Source organism: Typopeltis vanoorti, chromosome 3 (genome assembly GCF_054136105.1).
Source record: "Typopeltis vanoorti isolate ZY-2024b chromosome 3, IOZ_Tvanoo_1.0, whole genome shotgun sequence".
NCBI lineage: Eukaryota > Metazoa > Arthropoda > Arachnida > Uropygi > Thelyphonidae > Typopeltis > Typopeltis vanoorti.
Window position 1 is genome coordinate 119068101 of NC_143551.1, and position 21435 is coordinate 119089535.

At 35.3% G+C, this 21435-nt stretch overlaps 1 protein-coding gene across 2 annotated transcripts in view; it reads left to right on the top strand.

Moving 5' to 3' along the window:
• Nucleotides 1-21435, top strand: part of LOC150108516 (proteasome assembly chaperone 2) — a 135501-nt gene that overhangs the window by 96012 nt on the left and 18054 nt on the right. Inside the window, exons 6-7 of one of the 2 annotated variants that reach the window (XM_090390824.1) lie at nucleotides 13776-13890; nucleotides 21260-21393. In XM_090390824.1, coding sequence (XP_090246950.1) covers nucleotides 13776-13890; nucleotides 21260-21349 — 205 coding nt within the window. In that variant the 3' untranslated portion in view covers nucleotides 21350-21393. Of the gene's footprint in view, nucleotides 1-13775; nucleotides 13891-21259; nucleotides 21424-21435 lie in introns of those variants that run through there. The other variant, XM_090390823.1, reaches the window with a different exon arrangement.

Below are 21435 nucleotides of genomic sequence, written 5' to 3' on the forward strand. Positions count from 1 at the left end.
CTGGTATCGTTCAGAGAGCCAATCTCTCATCCATCTAACCAAATATTCCCATCCTCTGCAGTTTATGCACCAACTTATCATGTGGTAATCTATCAAACACTTTTGCAAAGTCTAAGAATATCACTGTATATGATTCTCCCTTATCTAGCACACTCTGAGAACACTGATGTTCTCACTAACTGCACAATTAACCTTTGAAACAGCTAGTGCTAGGATCTTGCTCCTCAAGCTTAGCAAATCCTGCTTCAATGAGATGAAAGGCTTCAGCTAATTCTTTTGTTGTAAACTTTCTTTGCTCTGGATCTTCTGATTCTTCGTGTTCTCGTGTTTCTCAGCTGCTTCTCTATATCTGTAAGGTCTTCATTGGTTAATTCTTTTGAATGGGACTCTAGTAAGTCAGTGACATCATTTTCATTGATGCTCAATTGCAGTGCATTGCCACTATCCACCACAACTTTTCTGGCTTCGGCGATGTCTTCTGTGAAGCCACAAAAATCATCACAGCATTGATGGCAGTTCCACATACCTTTAATTGTTTCATTTCCTCCCAAGAATCAGCAATGTTTTTAATGGCATCATGGATGTTATGATTCTTTCAGAACTCTCTCATGGTCATCATCTACCATTGCCCTGACTGGTTGCAGGATGTACGCCGTTAATAAGGCTTCAATGCAGAAATGACTCCCTGGTCCGTTGGGTGTAGTAATGATGTAGTGTTGGGTGGTAAAAATCTAAATAATTAGCTAATGCTCATCCTGGTTTAGCATCATAGGCAAATAACGGGATATCCCTTCTCAAATCAATAATTTACTAATGCTCATCCTGGTTTAGCATCATAGGCAAATAATGGGATATCCCTTCTCAAATCATTACTAATATTATTAATGTAATACCATCCGTCCGTATTTAGTACGGATAGTTTGTATTTTAAATGACCAGTCCATGTCCGAACCGTACTTCAGTAAAATAAACGAAAATGTCTGTTTTTTTTTTTTTTCTTTGTTGTTGTTGTATAAAATGAACAGGAAAAGTAAAACAACACAAAAAATGTTTTGCAGAACTTTTGTTACATAGAAATAAGTGAGTCACCTGAATTACCTGATCCAATTTCTACACATATGTCCCTACACCTCTTACCCCCCCCCTCTCTATTTCAGCTGTATTATGTCATGCATTCCGTGTTGTGCATGGTCGTATTGTGAATTATCAGATAAAATACGTTACGTTGGCGATTGATCTAAATTTATAGATATTTAAAATAATCCGTTATGTCAAAAGTTACATCAAAAGAAAAACTTCATAAACGAAAGTGTCAGTTTAATACAGAATTATAAAGTGAATTTAAATTTCTGAAACTAGAATCAGAGAATAAGCAGTGACGCTGTTGATGTAGGGATCTGTAGTTAAGCAGTTCTGTAGGTAGTTTTCGGTATTGATACCACATTGTAATATAAAGAGTGTATTAATTGTTTATTTTTAATAAACTCTTCATGTTACAATATGGTCTCAATACCGAAAACTACCTATAGAGTGACACTGTATTTTGCTCTTTGTGCAACAGTAAATTTTTTCTTGGATTTGCTGGCTGGCATGACATTGCTAAACACATAGACACTTCAAAACATCAAAAGGCTGTTGGAGCAAGTAATATCAGTAAAGCTATCGATGCATTTTTCAAAAACAAATTGCTGAAATCTGACGACTATGCTCATGCAGCTAAAGAAGCTATACTTTCTTTTCACACAGTTGTACATGATCAAAGTTTTAAATCATGTGATAACCAGTTGAAACTTATTTCAACACTTTACACCACAAAATATTCCAGTGCCAGAACAAAAACAGAGGCCATATCTAATAACGCAATTGCAACTTTTGTAATGGATAAAGTACAAAATGAATTATATAGTGCCAATTTTGTTACTATGTCTGTAGATGCCTCCAACAGACTAGATGAAACTCGTACCCGTTTTAACTGGAGTATTTGTTCCACACTTTGGAGTTAAAGTACGACTGACAGAATTTGATGATATAACATGAGAGACCTCAGATATTTTACCCCAACACGTGACTAAAACTCTTAAAAAGTTTGGCATAGAAAGTAAAATTGTATCGTACTGTGCAGATAACACAAATACAAATTTGGGAATGAGAATGCAAGGCGAAGCTAACGTTCATAGAAAGTTACAACAAAAAATGGGCAGAAAAATTTTAGGAAGTGGGTGCTGTGCTCATATTGTTCACAACTGTGTACAGAGTGGTGTTGATCAGCTGCCTTTTGATAGAGAAATTTTGTAATTAAAATATCTATAAAATATATATAAAAGTCTATAAAACAGCAACTGAGTGATGAAATATACTTCGACATATACGATTTTGCTAACAGAAAAGCAAGAAAAATAACATTTTAGAATGATATAAAGCCAAAAGGCGAAGGTTTATCCCCTTATTTTCAACATTTTGATATAAAGCCAAAAGGTTTATCCCCTTATTTTCAACATTTTAGAATGTTGGAATTAAAGTTTTACTTCAAAAATAAACATAGTGTTTTAATTTATTTCCCTATACGTCATTTTGACTTTTTGTAGTATTTTGGTGTGTATTGAGATGGGTGGCAAACTCAGGGACTAACCCAGCCAGCAAAAGCTCTAGCTACGCCACTGACAGACATTTTTACAGTGGGAGTAGAAAAGCAAAATGAATTTTGCTACTTTGCAGACATTGAGTACAAAAAAGTATTGTCAGATAGTACTATAAAATTTTTAAGTATCTTCTCTGCAAAGGATTCTTTTGATTTGGACAGGATTGAAATCTTACTTCCTTTTACAGTGTGAAAATTCTTGCCCAGAACTAATCAGACTTTTTTGAAAATCCACTCAGTAAATTATTAACCTTATTTGTTCATGGCAACCTTCAAATTTCTCAAGAAACAGTGTCAACTTTTGAAAAAAAAAATGATTTCAGCTACAGAATTAACTTTGAAGTACACTGCATTGAAAGTAAAATTAATAGTCAGAAGAGACAACAAGTTCATCCCTTAGCTTTGTAAGCAAACGCTGTCTCTGTATGCCAACGAAGGAGATGTAAATAAAGAAGATTTTGAAAAGCATACTTTGAATTTTTGTGGGAAAGCAGTCATGAAGGTACAGACCAGTTTATTTGGATACAATTAAGTCGGAATTTTGAGTTCCGGTGGGCAGATGTTGAAGCATCTGCAGAATTTGTTAATTCCATAGCTCCGTCGGAAAAAGCAGTTGTTGACAATAGACAAACTTTCTGATGAGGTTTCAATTATGAAAATAATACTGCAACACTTAAAAAAAACTAAAATGGAGAAAAACAAGCAATCAGATGAAAAAATAAAGAAGAATATCAGAAGGTCACATGAGTATTGTTGTTAATTTACGGGTTGAGGAATTCAAAACGATTAAAACAAATGGGAGTGAATGTCAAAACTTTCAAAAACTTGATGGTGTACATCCTTTGTTTGCGGGGATCAACAGCGCCAGTTGAAAGAGTTTTTTTTTCTAATGAACAATGTTTGGTCTGCTAATCAGACTTTTAACTGGAAACAGTAAACTTCTCCTTCAAATAAAAGTGAATTCAGATATGAATTGCTCAGAGTTCTATGAACTGATAAAAAATGACCCAACTTTTTTAAAGAAAGTTCATTCCTCTTAAAAATATGAATGGTACAATTAAAGTGGATAAATATTTACTTGAAGGCAAACATTTGATTTTTCTTTACATTTTTTTTTTTTTTTTGGTCGATATTTTTGTTTGTATTTTGCTTTCAAAAAATATGAAATAAAAATAAAATAAATCAGTTAATGCCTTTTATTCCCTTATAGGGAGCAGGCGAGGCCTTTATACCCTATCTAGCTTATGGAGACTGAATAGGCAGTTCAATCTCCACCGGTAGCCAATCAGAGATAGCTGGCCCATGTCTATCACTAATTATAACAGCCACCGAAGAAGAGACTGGCAAACAAGTGCTGCCATCTCTTGGTACCTAACCCTAACAAGATATGTTACTGTCTGAAATAATTTGAGGTCGATTTTCTTGAGTTTACGGGTTGAAAAACCTGAGTTTCCGGAAGGAAAAACCCGCTTGCCTGTGCCAGAGATCGACTAACTAGGGAATCGGTCGAAGAAAGGCATAGAAAAAGTTCCTTCATTCGGTGACTAGACTTGAACTTGAGTCTAACTTCGAGCAACTAAGCGCACAGGACGCAAGTTGCACTTCCAATGAGCTACAGCCTCAAAATATATGATAATCCTATTAATGTACAAATTCCAATTCCAAAGTAGTTGCCCAATTATAGAGCACAGAGGCACACCATTGCTCCTTCCTTCTCTTTAGTTCCCACTTATAACTGCTGTCTGATATCTACACATCATCTACTATCTTATCATGTCATCGGCTTAATGTTCCCAGTTTCTCTGACTTGCATTATCTAATACTGTTTAGCATTATCTGGTGTAGCCCTTACCACTGTTCGACTTAGCTGTTTGAGAAAGCATATAAATTACTAAGATAACATTTCACCTTCACAAAGTCATTCTCTGCCCCTTAGTTCATCATATTCCTATCCATCCATTCTTGAAGTCTCCCTTTTCCCAACTTCTCTAACACCTCAATCTCTATTACTGAGATGCTAAGTGGTCTCCAGTTTGTTACCACTTTTTTGGAGCGTAATTAATAGGGCTTTCTTTCACTCGTGACATTCTTTTGGACTCTACCAGTGCTTGGGCTTAAATTAAACAGCTAAGTTAGGACCACCTCTTTTCTTGCACTTCTCTGTAAGACAAGTTGATATCTCATCAAAGAACATAGTTATATTCAGACTGACATTTCTAAATATTCTAACATAAGTTCATCTAACTCTGTTCTCATATTGATGCTTATCTCTCTCTCTCTACGTGGATGATACACACTCACAAAGTGATTGTTCAATATCGATCCTAATGTGCCTTCTATCATGTAAAACCTAAGACGGTCTATTAAAAATCCCTTCATACCACTCTATATTACCATAATTAGTCATCCATAATGATCACTCACCCATTTCTTATTTGCTAGGGTACTTTGCTTACATATTTCCTCATTTTTCTCCACATTACTATGTCTATAACAACATCTAAATATTTTATCATGTCTTCCGCTATCTCACATCATACTGCTTCAGTCTGCTACCACTATTTGTACCGTACATCTCCACCTTGGATGGGCATAACATATCATCAACAGCACTTCCCTCCTTTTCTTTTTCTTCACGAAAAACATCATATCCCTCCATCTCTTTCATGTCAATACACCATTATCATCCAAACACATCTCGCTTATTACACATCTCATGTTTACGCTCCAGACTGAAAACATTTTGGACAAACGAACTTGATCAATGCAACCATTTCATCCCTGGCCAATTCCTCTCTATTACTAGGGATCACACAACCCTCTTTAGTAGAACCCATACTATTTATGACTTATTTTTAACGGCATTAACAACACCGGACGAACTATTTTATAAAAATACGTTTTATAAAATAAAAGATCTAAAGTCCTATTTTGTCGCCCTCTAATGTAAAAAAAAAATTACAGCCATGTGGGAGTTGCTCTTAAGATAACAGCCTCCCAAATTTTTGGGAAATTAATGCAACGATATTTGTTCAGTTTCGAAGAATTCCTCATAGCCATTGCTGACTCAAAAAATAATCTTTCAGATCTGTAACGACTTCTAAATAGCACATTAATATTCTTCCATCTAATCCTTTGCGAAGGGGTGTCCAAAGTATGGTCTGCCAGTCCTGTCTTACCATAATAATGGCAGTGCATGCATTTTTTATGTTCTTCCTGGTGGATGTTAACAGATCTTCCTATCTACCCATAGTAGGCTAAGTCACAGTCACAGGGAACTTCATACACTCCAGAGTGTGCTAGAGTTTATCCTTAGGTGAGCAGATCTAAATTGCTAATTTAGCATGAGGCTTGAATGTGGTGCGAAGGCCATGTTTCATTAGTACTTTGACTATTTATTCTGATGTACCTCTGACATAGGGAATAGATGTCAGAGGTGCATCAGTTGTCCTCCCAAAATGCCTTGAAAATCATTGATAGGCCATTTTTTTCATCCTTAGTTGTTATGAATAACAACTAAGGATGAAAATTGCTGCTGATCAATCTTCAAAAAATTAACTAAGGATAAAACGGCCTAGCATATTTCCTTTGTGGAATAAAAGGTGCTGGAAGACATCCTTTTTTTATAACAATACAGATAGTTTTAATGAAAAACCCTTTAACTTTCCAAATTAAATTGCATTAAAACTATATAATTTTTTTATATTTTTGATATTTATTTTAAACGTTTACTTTTTAAATCGGTTGCAAGTTACTTATATAACTTTATAACCGTTCCAAAATGCTAAAAGCCAGAAAACAAAAGAGAGAACGATCAATTGTAGTCATTAGATTTTTTTTTTTTTGACTGAAACTGATAGTTGTAATTCCCAAAAGCGGAAATATCGGTCGTAGAAAGCTTTTTTAGGCAATCATAATACTAACAAGTTAGGTTTAAGAAGACAAGACAGCAGCAATTTATTCACTTGCAGAGTTCATAAATCACTGATAACGAATGATAAACTCCACTATGACTACAGATGGAACTAACAAGCTGCTGATTAAAAAAAAAAAAAGTTATCCCTGAAAGTGTTAGTGTACTTCAAAAATTACCTGGGAATAAAAGGCATTAGCCGATTTATTTTATTTTATACACAACAATATTTGATCATTAAAAAAAAATCAGCTAACGCCTTTTTTTTTTTTTAATATTTTTATTCCAGTATAGGGAGTAGGTGAGGCCGTTTGAGCAGTTCATTCTCCACTGGCAGCCAATCAGAACTAGCTGGCCCAAGGCTATCACTATGGTCCCTAACCCTAACACAATATATTTAATGTCTGAAATAATGTGGGTTGTACGGTCGATTTTCTTGAGTTTACAGGACGAAAAACCTGAGTTTCCGGTAGAAAAAACCCACTTGCCCATGCCAGAGATCGACTAACTCGGGAACCGGTTGAAAAAAAAAAAAAGATTTAAAAAAATTACCTCTAGTCAATGACTAGATTTGAAACAAAGTCTTCCTTTGTCGCCATGGTGTGCAAACGCCACATCCACTGCGCTACACAGGCTCTTGACAGTACTAAAGAGAAAGTGGCGACTACCAAGTGTTCCTATTAGATGACCTGCCTCTAACTATATCTAAAACCCTCTGTAGTGACAATGTCAAAATCCTGATGAGACAAATAGATGAGACAAATCTAGTTTAAGGTGTTGTTTAATGTTTGTTATTTGCACCTGCGATTATTTTACTACAGAAAGTTTTTTTTTCCCTTTATTAGAAAGACAATTATAGCTGCTAAGAAATTATATTCTTGTTCAATCCTTTAATCCTTCATTCTAGTGTACACAGGCAAATTTTGGAAGTGAAGTATCTTCACAACTAGACTACCTGTATGCAGAGGATGACGACTATGCATCAGTTACCTTAGTATCCCGTAATGCAAAGCACTATTCCTTTCGGAACTATATAATGCTATGATCACTGCTCAGACCAGTTTTGACAACTAAATTTGCTTTCATTTGGATAAAGGATTAAAGAATATAATTTCATGGCAAGATTAATTTATTTCTAAAAAAGAATGTTCTGCATCTTTCTCTCTAATACAGAGTATTTTATAACAAGCTAATGCTCTCTCAGTCCCCAAAAGTTAGATAAGACTAGAACAGCCTCACTTACTCCCTAAATCCCTAATAAATCCACTAAAGCTTTTTATTTCCGTAAAAATACTGCATTGTATAATCCAAATTAGATATTAGCTACATAAAATGCCACCCTATTAATGTTGCCGCTGTGTGCGGTGCACCCCTTGCACCCTTGGGTTGGCACGGCCCTGCTTAGGTATCACTATAAGGTGCTATTTCCCTTTAGGAAAATAAAAGGTATCAGGGGATGTTTTTATTTTACATGTTTTCCTTACTTGTATATGAGAAATATATGAATTCTGCATTGATTCAACCTTTGATTTATTTCCCAATGATAACATTTGAGAGGCCCTGGGGAGACCACACTTTCTATTCTTCGATGGAGAGGTAGGTAGGCCCTTAGGGATTTCCGCCCTGTTACTGTCACACAGAGTCGATGTTTAATGAGTAGTTGGTTATTGCATGCTACTGTGTAGAGCTCAAATTTGACTCACTATTTCAGAAGCTCATTATTGAGATTTTTGAATTACATGAGAGAGAGAGAGAGAGAGAGAGTGGGTTTTTTTAGATCTTTCATACGTTTTTAGAATCCCGATGATACCGAACAAGCGAACTCCTCGATAAAGGTCATAATCAGCCTGCATAGTAGTCCTCCCTTAATGTATAACATTATGCACTTCCAGACGGAATTGTGCTTTGTATTATGACCAAACTAAAGTAATTGATGACAAGTACCATCAGCCTCTATATACCAGTGGCCTAGTTAAAAAAATTCACCCAAACATTGCTTACCTTGGATAAAGAATTAAACATGAATATGAGATTACTCTGAAGTTTGAACATTCATTTTTACACTGTAGGGAGGAATATTTATTGCATTATATATATATTATTAGAATTGACTCGGGATGTATACATTTAGAAAATTAATATTTAACTGACTAGAACCCGAGAATGTATAACATAAAAAACTTTAATGAATCACGACTAGTTTCATCGGTGTCCCGACTTCTTCAGGTGAGTAAGAAATAACACGAAACTTATAAAACTAACAAAGTTTTGACAGTGTGGCATAGTCGGTCTTTATGTTGATTTTCATAATCCTAGATAGTTTTCCTAGAAAGTTATATGTGACTGTGGTCAACCTTATTTTGGTCAGCCAGATAAATCTATTTCACTACGTCTTGAGGAACATAGATGTGACATCTCTTACGAAAGAACATGAGCAAGCGCCCCTTTCCAGTCATGTTCTTTTCTCTGCCAACTCTAACCTAGAAGAACGTCAACACCAAATTGATTGGGACCACACGACCAATTTATATGTATGCAATGATGAATTTGAAAGACGAATTGTAGAATCCAATGAAATAGTTCTGGACACTTCACACATGAACAACAATCTGAGCTACAGTTTGCCTGATTCTCATAGTGCAGTAATCCAGTATTTAGATCTCCAACAAGAACCAACTTTTCCTTTTTTATTCTGTCATAGCTTTCTCTAGAACCTCAAAAAATTCTTCCACTTCTACCTTAGTAGAGCCTTCTGTGGGATCATAGGCACAAATGTCTTATTGTCCAGATTCCCATTCTGATATTTGCCCATATCACTCTACTTTAGACTGCCTGCCATTCAAGAAGATTAGCCTCGTATTTAGTGTTATAGTTATAGTCGTAGCTATAGTAATACTATAGCTACGACTTCTTTTCCTTGATTGTCATTGCCTGAATATAACATTTTATATTTATTGCCCAGAAAGATCTCACCAGTTTTTGTCTTTTTTGTTTCAGGCACCCCTATTATGTCGATCTGGTACTTATTTAATTCCTCAGCTAGCTCCATTTCTTTGCCATTCAGGCTTCTTATGTTGATAGTACCGATCTTCAACTCTGGTGATATTGAGTTGGGGGTGTGTTTTAGGGTTTGTTCCAGTAGCTGACTGTTTGCCCTGGTTCCCTGGCAAAAACAATGGGGGCTTTGTTTAACCGGGCGATGCATAGCCGGCATGAAATTTTGTCATGTTGTACCATCATTTTGTATTTTGGTTTAAGCCAATAAGAATACAATTTGGTCTGCTAAATCCCAAATTGCCAGCCCATCCTCATTTGTTCAGTATCCAGGTGGATACCCAACATGGTGCACCACGAGAAGGTGAGGATTGGACATTAGGTCAGAAGCCATGGTCGGTTCTCTGCATTCCTTTAAAACATAAAGACTCTGATATTATCAGGTCTTATATTTCTGTCTTCTAAGGCATTTTTTACTGTATCAATCCACCTACATCTTGGTCTTCCTCTGGGTCTTTTTCCTGCCAACCTAGCAGAGAACACTTGTTTTGCTAATCTTTCCTCTCCCATTCTGCTTAAGTGACCTTACCACATGAGATTAGCTCTGCTAATGCATTCCTGGATGCTGACAATATCAAGTTGTTTCCTAATATCATCCTCATTTTTAATATGACATTGCCATTGATGCCATCTGTTCATACCCCTAATCTTTCTCAGGACTCCCATGTCTCTAGTCTTTGGTCAAGTGTTTTACTTCTAACCCAGCTCTCAGATCCATAAGTTAAAATTGGTTTAAACACTGTCTTGTATACAGCTAATTTAGTGTTTTGCTAATTTCTCTCTTATTCCATATAAATTTATTCAGTTGACTTCCTACCATACCAGCTTTGTTGATTCTGTTGTCTATTTCCATATTTAATTTACCATCTTCAGTAAAAATTGTGCCTAAGTAGCTGAAATGTTTTACTTGTTCCACAGGTTCCCCGTTCACAATGCAGTTGATATTTTCAATGTCTATTTTGCCTATTTTCATTGTCTTTGTCTTTTTAATGCTGACCTTCATACCATATCTATTACAACAGTTATTCGATTTAGTCAGGGAATCTTGAAGACTTATGGTGGATTTATTAAGAAGTATAACATTATCTGCATAAAGCAAAGAGCTGAGATTAACAACTCCAGTTTTGATATCAGGCTTAATATCCCTTTCCTTCATAATGTGATCCATATAGATAATGAATAAGAGAGGGGATAATGTACATTGTTGTCTGACACCAGATTTAACATTAAATCATCTTCCTGTACTTCCTTCAATCCTAATTGCTGATTTACAACTCAAATAAAGACTAAGTATTGCTTGATATAATGCCCCATTGACACCATATAACTGTATTGTATTGAATAGCTTCTCTCTTGGCACCTTGTCATATGCCTTTTCCAGATCGACAAAACTTAAATACAGATCTTTGTTATATTCCCATGATTTCTCAACTATCTGTCGTGAAGTGAAAATCTGATCCTGACAACATCTATTTGGCCTGAATCCAGCTTGTTCTTCACCAAGCTTCTCTTCCATAATCCTTCGCAACTGTTTCTCAAGTATACATGCAATCTTATCAAGAACACTCATAAATGAAATGCTTCTGTAATTCTCACATTCAGTTTTATTTTCCTTTTTTATATATGGGTACTAGAGAGCTCTACTCCAATCATATGGAATTCATTCCTCTGTCCAGGTCTTCTGAACTATGCAGTGCATCCACTGTACGATTTTTATACCTCCATACTGGAGCATTTCTGGTCGAATATAATCTACTCCTGCTGCTTTTCCACATTTCAGGCTTTTGATTGCTTTTCGTACTTCAAATATGGATATCTATTCCTGACTGCATGCCTGGTCAGTATTTTTTACCACTGTGCTCTCATCACTGCTTATTTCATTTAGCAGTTTTTCAAAGTAATTACTCCACACGTCAAGGATATCTTTTTTCTCCTGTTTTCATGTCACCTTTATCATCTCTAATTCCTTTTACAACACTCTTTCCTCCATTTCTGAGCTTCTTCAACAACCTCCAGAATATCTTGCCACCTTCTTGATATTTATTTTCTATATTCTTGCCAAAGTCCTCTCATGACTTTTGTTTAGCCAGTTTTACACAGTGCTTAGCTTTTTTATATTTGTCTCTGTATTCTCTAAGAGCACAAGCTGACTTATTTTCCAGTAACTTTTGATATGCTTTATTCTTGCCTTTCACTGCCTCTTTAACTTCCTGTGTCCACCATGGAGTTCTGATTTTTATATCCTTTCACCACATGCCTCTCTGGCTGAATCAATCAGTGTTTTCTTCAGGGCTTGCCACTGAATCTGGTTTGGTTCCTGCTCTCAAACTCTTTCATTTTTCCTTGAGTAATATTTGTATATTTTAGTCTACAGTTCACATCTGAGAGCTGCTCAACTTTTATTCTCTTTAAAATTTTCTTACATGTTCTTCTTTTCAATATGAAAATCAATTTTATCCTGCTCAAGACTAAATGGTGATCACTTCCAATTTCAAATCCTCTGTATGCTCTTGTGTCCTTCACCAGTGGGATAACATCACTATCAACAATAACATATTCCAATGAGACTTTTCTTATTCCTTGCCTCTTCTCTCCATGTGAATTTGTACACATTTTGTGTTGGAACATTGTGTTAGTAATAACCAGTCCATCTACTGAGCAGAAATCCAACAGGTATTTGCCATTATTGTTAGCTTTGCTCTTTTCTCCAAATTTTCCCAAAATATTTTTTATGTCTGATAATCATTTCCTACTCTGCTATTCAGATCCCCAGCAAGGACTAACTTGTCCTTTTTCATTGTGTCAGTTGCTTTCTTTAAAGCCTCAAAAAATTCCTCCACTTCTACCTTAGTAGAACCTTCTGTGGGACCATAGGCACAAATAAGTCTCATTGTCCAGTTCCCCATTCTCATATTTGTCCACATCACTCTACTCGAGACTGCCTGCCATTCAAGAAGATTAGCCTCGTATTTTGTGTTGAATACTATGGCTACTCCTTCTTTTCCTTGATTGTCATTTCCTGAATATAACATTTTGTATTTATTATTCAGAAAGATCTCACCAGTTTTTGTCTTTTTTGTTTCAGTCACCCCTATTATGTCAATCTGGTACCTATCTAATTCCTCAACTAGCTCCATTTCTTTGCCATTCAGGCTTCTTATGTTGATAGTACTGATCTTCAACTTTGGCGATGTTGATTTGTAGTAAGTTTTAGGATTTGTTCCCGTAGCTGACTGCTCGCTGTTTGATCTTGTTCGTTGGTGAAAACAACGGGATCTTTGTTTAACTGGGCAACTCCCCAGCTGGCATGAAATTCTGTCATGTTGTACCATCATTTGAAATTTTGGTTTATGCCAATTAGAATACAGTTTGGTTGGCTAAATCCCAAATTTCCAGCCCATCCTCGTTCGTTCAGTATCCAGGTAGATACCTAACAGGGTGCACCACGAGAGGGTGAGGATTGGACGTTAGGCCAGAAGCCCTGGTCTGTTCTACACATTCCTTTGAATGCTATGTGGAGGTCTCCTCTCAGTTACATAGCTTTGACTTTTAAGCACTCCATAACAGATTGATTTGCAGGAAAAATTGTAGATAGGAAGTTAGTAATGATGTAAATTTTTCATGTGGTACCATCATATCCTGTACCCCCCCCCCCCCGAGTGTACATGTCAGGAATTTTATGATGATGATGATTATATTGATTCTAAAAACATAATCTAGATGTTTTTGTTGGTTTTCTCAGTTGCTACTGCACCATAAATAAGACATCACTGACTTAATCATCCATCCATCTATGTTTTGAAACCATTTCGAATTCAGAAAACCCTAATATAGTTAAGGCATTGTTTAGGTGTATTTTTATTTTATTGAGAGGTTTTATGATGATTTTTACCCATAACATCTGTTGACAGTGGCACAGAAGAAATTGTTTAACATTTTGATAAAATTGATGAAATCCCATAAGTCTTATATTTATTTTTGAATAATGTTTTGTTCAATTCTACTTTTAATAAATGTTTTAAACAAAAAAGATCAGAATTGTGAAATCTTTTGTTACCCTTTCTTTAAAATTATTATGAAGGAAATTTCCATTTTGCTTGTTGAAGACATTGTGAGTTGAATAAAATAATTCCTAAAACACTTATTAAAAAAAAATGTTTTCTTTTTTAGTGAAAAATGTGATCTGCCATTTATAGCACTCCTTCTGTACTGCTCAGAAGGAAATAATATGCCTGATGCTCTGATGGTGGTTCGTTATCTTAATTGCTGGCTGAAGTTATTTGAAGTGAGCAACTTTTTCTATTTTTTTTTATATCATTTCAGATTTAATTTATCAGCATAATAAAACAAAATAATTTTTTTGTTATGTTCTTCATGCCCTGTTATAATAATATGGTGTATAACTATATTTTGTATAACTATTTTGCACTTTATTTTCACTAATGCTAGGGGCATTTGGAACAAGGGAGAGGAGTTTTTGGCATTGGTTAGTTCATCCTGGCCAAAGATTATTTGCATTAGTGAGATATGTCTGACACAAGATAATATAGTTAGTAGGATAGAGTGTTCAGGGAGAATAGAGAGAAAATATTGGGGAGAGGAATGCTGATCACGAACTGCAACCAAAGAGAGTTGTAGTTCATTTGCACACCAGTGAAAATAGTATATTTGAGGCTATCTAGTGTGAATTAGAGGCCAGCTTAACAAAATATACAGTTGGATGCTTCTATAGACCAGGCTATGGAAAGGATGGGGATAATATGCATCAGTAAATAAGCTCAATGAGTGGAGGATGGGTAATTATTATGGGGAACATAGATTGGAAGCAGGAGAGGATACATGGGAAGAAGGAAATGGAATTTATGCAGTTACTAAGGAATAATTACCTGAGGCAGCATATGATGGATGGTACTTAGGGTCTGAGAGTACTAGATAGAGTAATTATATCAGAGAATTTGTCAGTAACCAGTCTGTTGCCACTAATTGGTGACAGTGATCATATGGTCTTGACTTTGGAAGGTAGAAATGCGTGGAATTTTCAGTTAAGAAGGGGGGGAGGGTATGTCTTCCATAATTACAGGGCTGGTGAGTATGACAAGCTTAGGAGATTGTTTGGATCAGTGCCATGCGAAACTGCAATGATGTTGATAGTGCATGGGAAGTGGTAAAGGAGTGTTCGAGGGAAGTAACAGCAGACTGCATACCTATATATATCACGTATGCAGTTTGTCCATGGTTCGTGATGATGATGATGAAGAGAAAATTATGAGATGAAGAAGAAGAAAAGCATAATATGTGTAAGGATGATATCACTTATGAATATAAGGCACAGGCCAAAACACAGTATTGTATGGAAAGCTAAGTCTGAGTGTAAAAAGTAACTGATGAATTCAGTTTAATCCTTTATCCAAGTGTGAGCAAACAAAGTTTGCACCTCAAAGTATCTTCAGGACTGGGGTAAGGTAGTACAACACCGGGCAACTCGTTGCAAAGGTGGACCAAGCTACCATCACTCCTATCTAAGTATCTTCCATAATGCAAAACACATCTCCTTGCGGATATGTATAATGTTATGCATTAAGGGAAGGGCCACTACTCATACTAGTTTCGACCTTTATTGAGATCTTTTCAGTGGGAGCCAAGCCCAGACGTGGAGATACCAGGCAGAAGCAATAGCGAGGTCATCTTTACCTATAGGAGTTGCCAAAAGGTGTGCCACCTTTTTTTATTAAATTACTCCAGATTTAGAGAAAGATGTTGAAAGTTTATTTTTCAATTGGTTAGACTATAATGAATTTAGTTTGCAACGAATTGCCCGGTATTGTACTACCTTACCCCAGTCCTGAAGACACTTTCAGGTGCAAACTTTGTTTGCTCACACTTGGATAAAGGATTAAACTAAATTCATTATAGTCTAACCAAGTGAAAAATAAACTTTCAATAAAAAGTAATTGACTTTGCAATCTGAGGACAATCCAAAAGAATTCTGTTACAATTCAACTAAAAGCAAAAATTATTATAAAAACTACTGAAAGCGGATGATATGCAGGTATTGGATCCAGAAAAGATTGTTGAACTAATGAATGCCCATTTTGGTAAAATTATCAACTTAGTGTATGCAACATAGAGCTCAATGCTACCTGTAAACTACATGGAGAAATGTTCCTGAGGAGCAGGTACTATAGCTGTTCTATTCCATTAACTAAGTAAGAATTTGACAATAAGATCTGATCAGATATCCGCATGGACTAAAGTGTTCAGCTGAAGTGCCTGTGCCTTTGATCTGGTTATATAATATGAATCACAGCACAAACAGCATGTGTGTGTGTGTGTGTGTGTGTGTGTGTGTGTGTGTGTGTGTGTGTGTGTGTGTGTGTGTGTGTGCTGTCTCCTTGCTATCCTATGCATTTGGATAGCCAGCTTCTTCTCTGGTCATTTTTTGTGAGTCATGGTAGATGGCTCTCTTTTTGAGCTTCACCACGAATGCTGGAGTGCCTCAAGGCTCTGTCCTATCACCTACTCTCTTTCTTCTGTACATAAATGACCTACTGAAATAACTACCAATCTCATCCACAGCTTTGCAGGTGATAATATTCTCCACTCATCCTACTCATTTGACAAATCATGCAGTACTCTGACATCCCAGGCTACAAGATCATCCACAACTAGTGCCTTAAACATTGATCTACAAACTGTCCTCCAGTGGGACAAGGACAACCTGTTATGTTCAGTGCCACCAAAACAGTCTTGCTCTTTCTCACCAAAATAGATCCCAGCTCACCTACCCTTACCTTTAGTAATACACAAATCATCAGACAAGATCAGATCACTTTGCTTGGACTAACATTTGCCTCTGATCTTTCCTGGCATAAATACATCACATCAATAGCCCTCTCAACATAATGTAAAATAGGCTCTTGAACAAAAGAGCCTATTTTACATTATGTTCTCTTTTGTTCAGAAGCCTATTTTACACCCAACCAACTCTTCACTATATACAAATCCCAAATCCATTCATGTTTAGAATACTGCTCATGTGTTTGAGGTGGTGCACCTAAAACTTCCCTTAAAATCCTTGATGCCATCCAGAGGTATGCAATTAGGCTCATAAATGATCTCTCTTACAGACTCACTTCAACTTCTATCTCATAGGTTCAGTGTTCATTGTGTGTAATTGGAAAAGTGAGATCAGTGGTTGAAAAAATGGCACAAGTTTATGGTGAGAAGAAAGGATACAGAAGATTGGGAATGAATGTCATTGTTCTTAGATATGTATGAATTTACATCTATGCTTGGTTATGCCAACTTGCTGGATAACTTATCTAATTAAGTGATTCAGTGCTTCTGAGTACCACATAAAAAAATAGCCAAAAATTAACTAATCAATGTTGATGTTTAATACATTATTTGTCCATTATTGAAACATTCCACATATACCATATAGCATTTTGCATTTATGTGTTTCAGTAGGCCAGATCACCTGGAGAAGATAATCTAGGTTCAGAACTATATAAATATGCAGGAACAAGATTCAAAGAAAGACTCTTATTATTTTTAAATAAAATTTATTCATCTGGTATCACCCGAATAGAATGGGAAAAAAAACTATAGAGGTATCAGTATACTAAACTCCTGTTACAAAAATATAGTAGAATCTTAAATAGCAAACTAATGAAATATTCCAAAAACTTTATTTTAGAAGTACAGACTGGATTTAGAAAAGGATGATGTATAGACCCAGCCTTTTGCCTAAAATTAATAATAGAGAAAAGAAGAGAATACAATTTAGAAACACATATTGCATTTATTGACTTTGAAAAAGTATTTGACAAAGTTAAAAGAAACATATTATTTACCATATTAAAAGAAAGACAAATACCAAATAATATCCTAAAAGCTATCACAAGTATATATGAAAATAATCAAATACAAATAAGATTAAATCACGAGCTATCATATACGAGAGAGATAAACCAAGGGGTCCGACAGGGATGTCCCCTCTCAGCAACTCTTTTTAATATCTGCTTAAATGAAATAATAATAAAATGGAATAAAAATTTACATCACGGAATTAAACTTTCTCCTACAGTGAACTTAAACACTCTCCTTTTTGTCGACGACCAAATAATAATTACAAATTCTGAAGGTAACTTACAAAAAGCTATTTTAGATCTAAATGAGATAGCCAAAGATTATAGTATGATAATATCAACAGAAAAATCAAAAGCTATGGCCTTTAAAGGACAAGATCCAGCAAGAACTAAAATAGTAATAGATAACAAGATCTTAGAACCGGTGAATTCATTTAACTACCTAGGATGTATGATCACATATGAAAATGAAAAAGATATAAATGTAAAAATTGCAAAATATTTAAAAATAAGAGGTGTAATTAACTCTATATTTAAACCAAACCTAGTTCAAAAACAAACCAGACTAAAAGTATACAATTACATTAGCCCTACCAGTCTTAATGTATGGAAGAGAAATCTGGACAATAAAACAAAAAGACAAAGATTAATAAAAGCAGAAATGAAGTTTATGAGAAAAACTGCAAAGTATACCCTATTTGATCACAAAAGAAATGAAGAAATTATGAAAGAATTAAACCAAGAACCAGTAATAGAAAAAATTAAAAAATATAAACATAAATGGATGGAACACGTTCAAAGAATGAAAACAGAAAGATTACGAAAACAAGCCTTAAAGTACAAGCCATTAGGAAAAAGAAAACCAGGACGTCCTCTTAAATGATTCAACGATGACTTCTAAGGCCGGAAGAGGCCACGCTAGGCCTAAATCCTTGATACGCATGATGATGATGAGTAGTCCAGATCTGACTACCTTCATCAAGGAGCTAGTCAAATTGCATCCTGCACATCAGGATATCACTGATGTGAAAATATTTTAACCATGAATTGAGGTATCATATCTTTAGGAAATGACAATCTGATTCATTCAAAAACATTAATAGTTCCACTACTGACTGTTCCTTGTGGAACAGGTACATGGCTATTGTAAATATGTACAATAATACAGAAAGTGAAAGAACTATTTAGTAATAATAGGACTCAAGGAAAATTAATGCAAACCCTGACAATTGATTTTTAATACTGAATTGTATTGTTGTAATTCTTTTTCGTGAAGAGATTGCTTGGTTCCTTATACAGGAACCAAGTGTAAGAGAATAGTGTATATTCTCCTGAAGATGACTTTAATATCAAGGTTGAATCATAGGCTTTAATTATATTTCAAATTATTTCATTCAGAATGGTAGTTGTCCATAACTTTAGTATAATGAGAACTATGTTAGTGGAATTCAAACCCACAGCTAGTTCACTGGAAAGCTGAGATACTATTTATTCTACCAGCCTGTTTGGTTTAGCAAAACAGTCCATGTTACGATCCTAGGCAAACTGTTTTGCTCACTCATGGCTCTGTAAGAGAGAAATCACACAAACTTCCTTGTCTTCTCCCCATCCATATAATGAAAATTTTCATCACATGATAACTAATAACACCTTTCAGAAGTTTATAGACCTCTATCATGTCACAACTCTTTCTCCTGTTTACTAGTGTCTGCAATCTACATACTCTCAGTCCATAATCTACATTCCATAATTCCGATATCATCTTTCTTACTCTTCTTTGTGCCCTTTCCACAGTTTCTTTATCTCCCCCCCTCTCTGAACCCAGGAGAAAATCTGCACACAGTAGTCCAGGTGTGTGTCAAGTATATCAAGCCTTATAAAGAGGCAAAATGACTTCCTTATCCCTACTGTTAATGTTTGTTTGAATATCCCAATTATCCTCTGAGTTGTATTTGCAATTTTTGGAATATGACCTTTGAACTTCAGCCTGTTCACCAAAACTCCAAGATCCTTAGCCTCACCAATTTCTTGTAACATAATCCCACCAATATAATCTGCTGTTGGATATCACATCATGCCAAAGTGCATAACTTTATACTTACTAACATTGAATTGATGGCCATTATCATTTACCTACTATTCCAGCTTATCCAAATCATTTTGTAAGCATTGTATATCAGTTGCCTTGATATCTTTGCATCATCATCAGTAAACAATTCAGTATCTTCTGTCAGGTCCTTTCCAATATCATTAATGTATAGATTGAACAAGAATGGTCCATGAATTAAACCCTATGGTACCCCACTGGTCACCTTAAAAATCTGGTAGATTTACATTTGCCATATACCACTTTCTGATATCTGTGTATCAGCCATCCATTTATATCCAAGCCAATCCCACTTCCTACAGTTTATGCAACTCTTCATGTGGTATTCTATCAAATGTCTTAGCAAAGTCTAGCAGTATCATAGTGTATCCATTCCCTCTATCCAGCTGAGCCATAACCTGTCCAATGCTATCTTAGAATACTGTTCTTGTATATAGGATATTGCACCAAAAGCATACCTAAAAATGATTAATTCTGTTCAAATTAGAAATAGGACAATCCAGTTAACTGGCAAAACCTTCCCCCCCCCCTCTTTCTCTCTCTCTTAGACTCGCTCCAATCACTTTCTCATAAACTTACTGTTTTGCTTCTATTATATGCTTCATCTACAGATATTTCATGGGTACTTGTTCTCTTACTGGCAGACACCACTCCTTCACTTTCTCCTCAAGCCCATAAACACATGAGAAACTTCTAGTCAACAACCTTTCACTGTCCAGCTCCATACTTATTGAACAAACTTCTTATCCTCCTCTTTCATTCAATCTGTCTCTGTGTTAGCATGTTAACAGGTTCCTCCTTTCATCTGACCTGCTTGGCACACATGAAACTGATATGCTATACATTTGGCAACTGCTAAGGGATTAAGAGGTAAGCAGTCTTTTATTCTTTTGAAGAGTTGGAGATTGTAGTGTCTTTGGAGAAAATTTCATGAGGAAGGCATTTCAAAGAATAAAAGTAGATAGAATGAAAACCCAATGGGAGTAGCAAGTTTGGTAGTTAGCAATTCATATTATAACTAGATGTTGAGACTATGGTCTCAACATCTAGTTATAATTTTATAGTTTTTTAACTTTTTTTAATCTTATAGATTTTCTCAGTATCTAAAGATGATCCTGAGTTCTGTCCCCAGCTACTATGAGTAACAAAATTTCCTTTATACTATAAGTTCCCCTTGCTAACTCTGTCCCCCCCCCTCCTATTTCTCAACCTTCAAGACCACATTCCTTCAATCTATTGATATGCAAAATTTTACCATCCAGATATTATCTTGGTATATTGATTGATTGAAATATGAAATAAAACAATTTCTTAAAGAAAATCATTTATTTAACAAAATTGAGATTTGTGAATGTCTTCAGGTGATAATTTTTGGTTACCCCTCCCCTGCTTACTGGGGGCTTGAAAAGTGGTTTAAGAAAAACACTGTTTAGTTTCCACTTTTTTAACTTTTAAACCATCCATGTGACTAAAAAAAAAAAAGTCTTTGAGGAGAACCTTCTGTAAAATAAACATAATTTCTGTTTATAAGAGTTTATTTAATCTTATAAAAAAACACCATGGATGCATTGTATAAAAATTGTATGATATAAATATAAGTGGAATGTTTTTCATGATAAATTTAACAAATTGTTCATTTGTATGTTATTGAAATTAATTTTATAAAATTTCTGCAGAAGAATGAAGAAACATCACAGAATATCTGGAAGATTCCAGTGTCTTGGAAATTGCCGTTTGGAAATAATCCTCCTGATATGCTGTATTAAATCCATTCATAATGAAGAAAGACATTTCTGTTTTTCATTTTTTTGTAAGTGTGCAATAAACTTTATTTCTGTTATGTGTTAGTTTT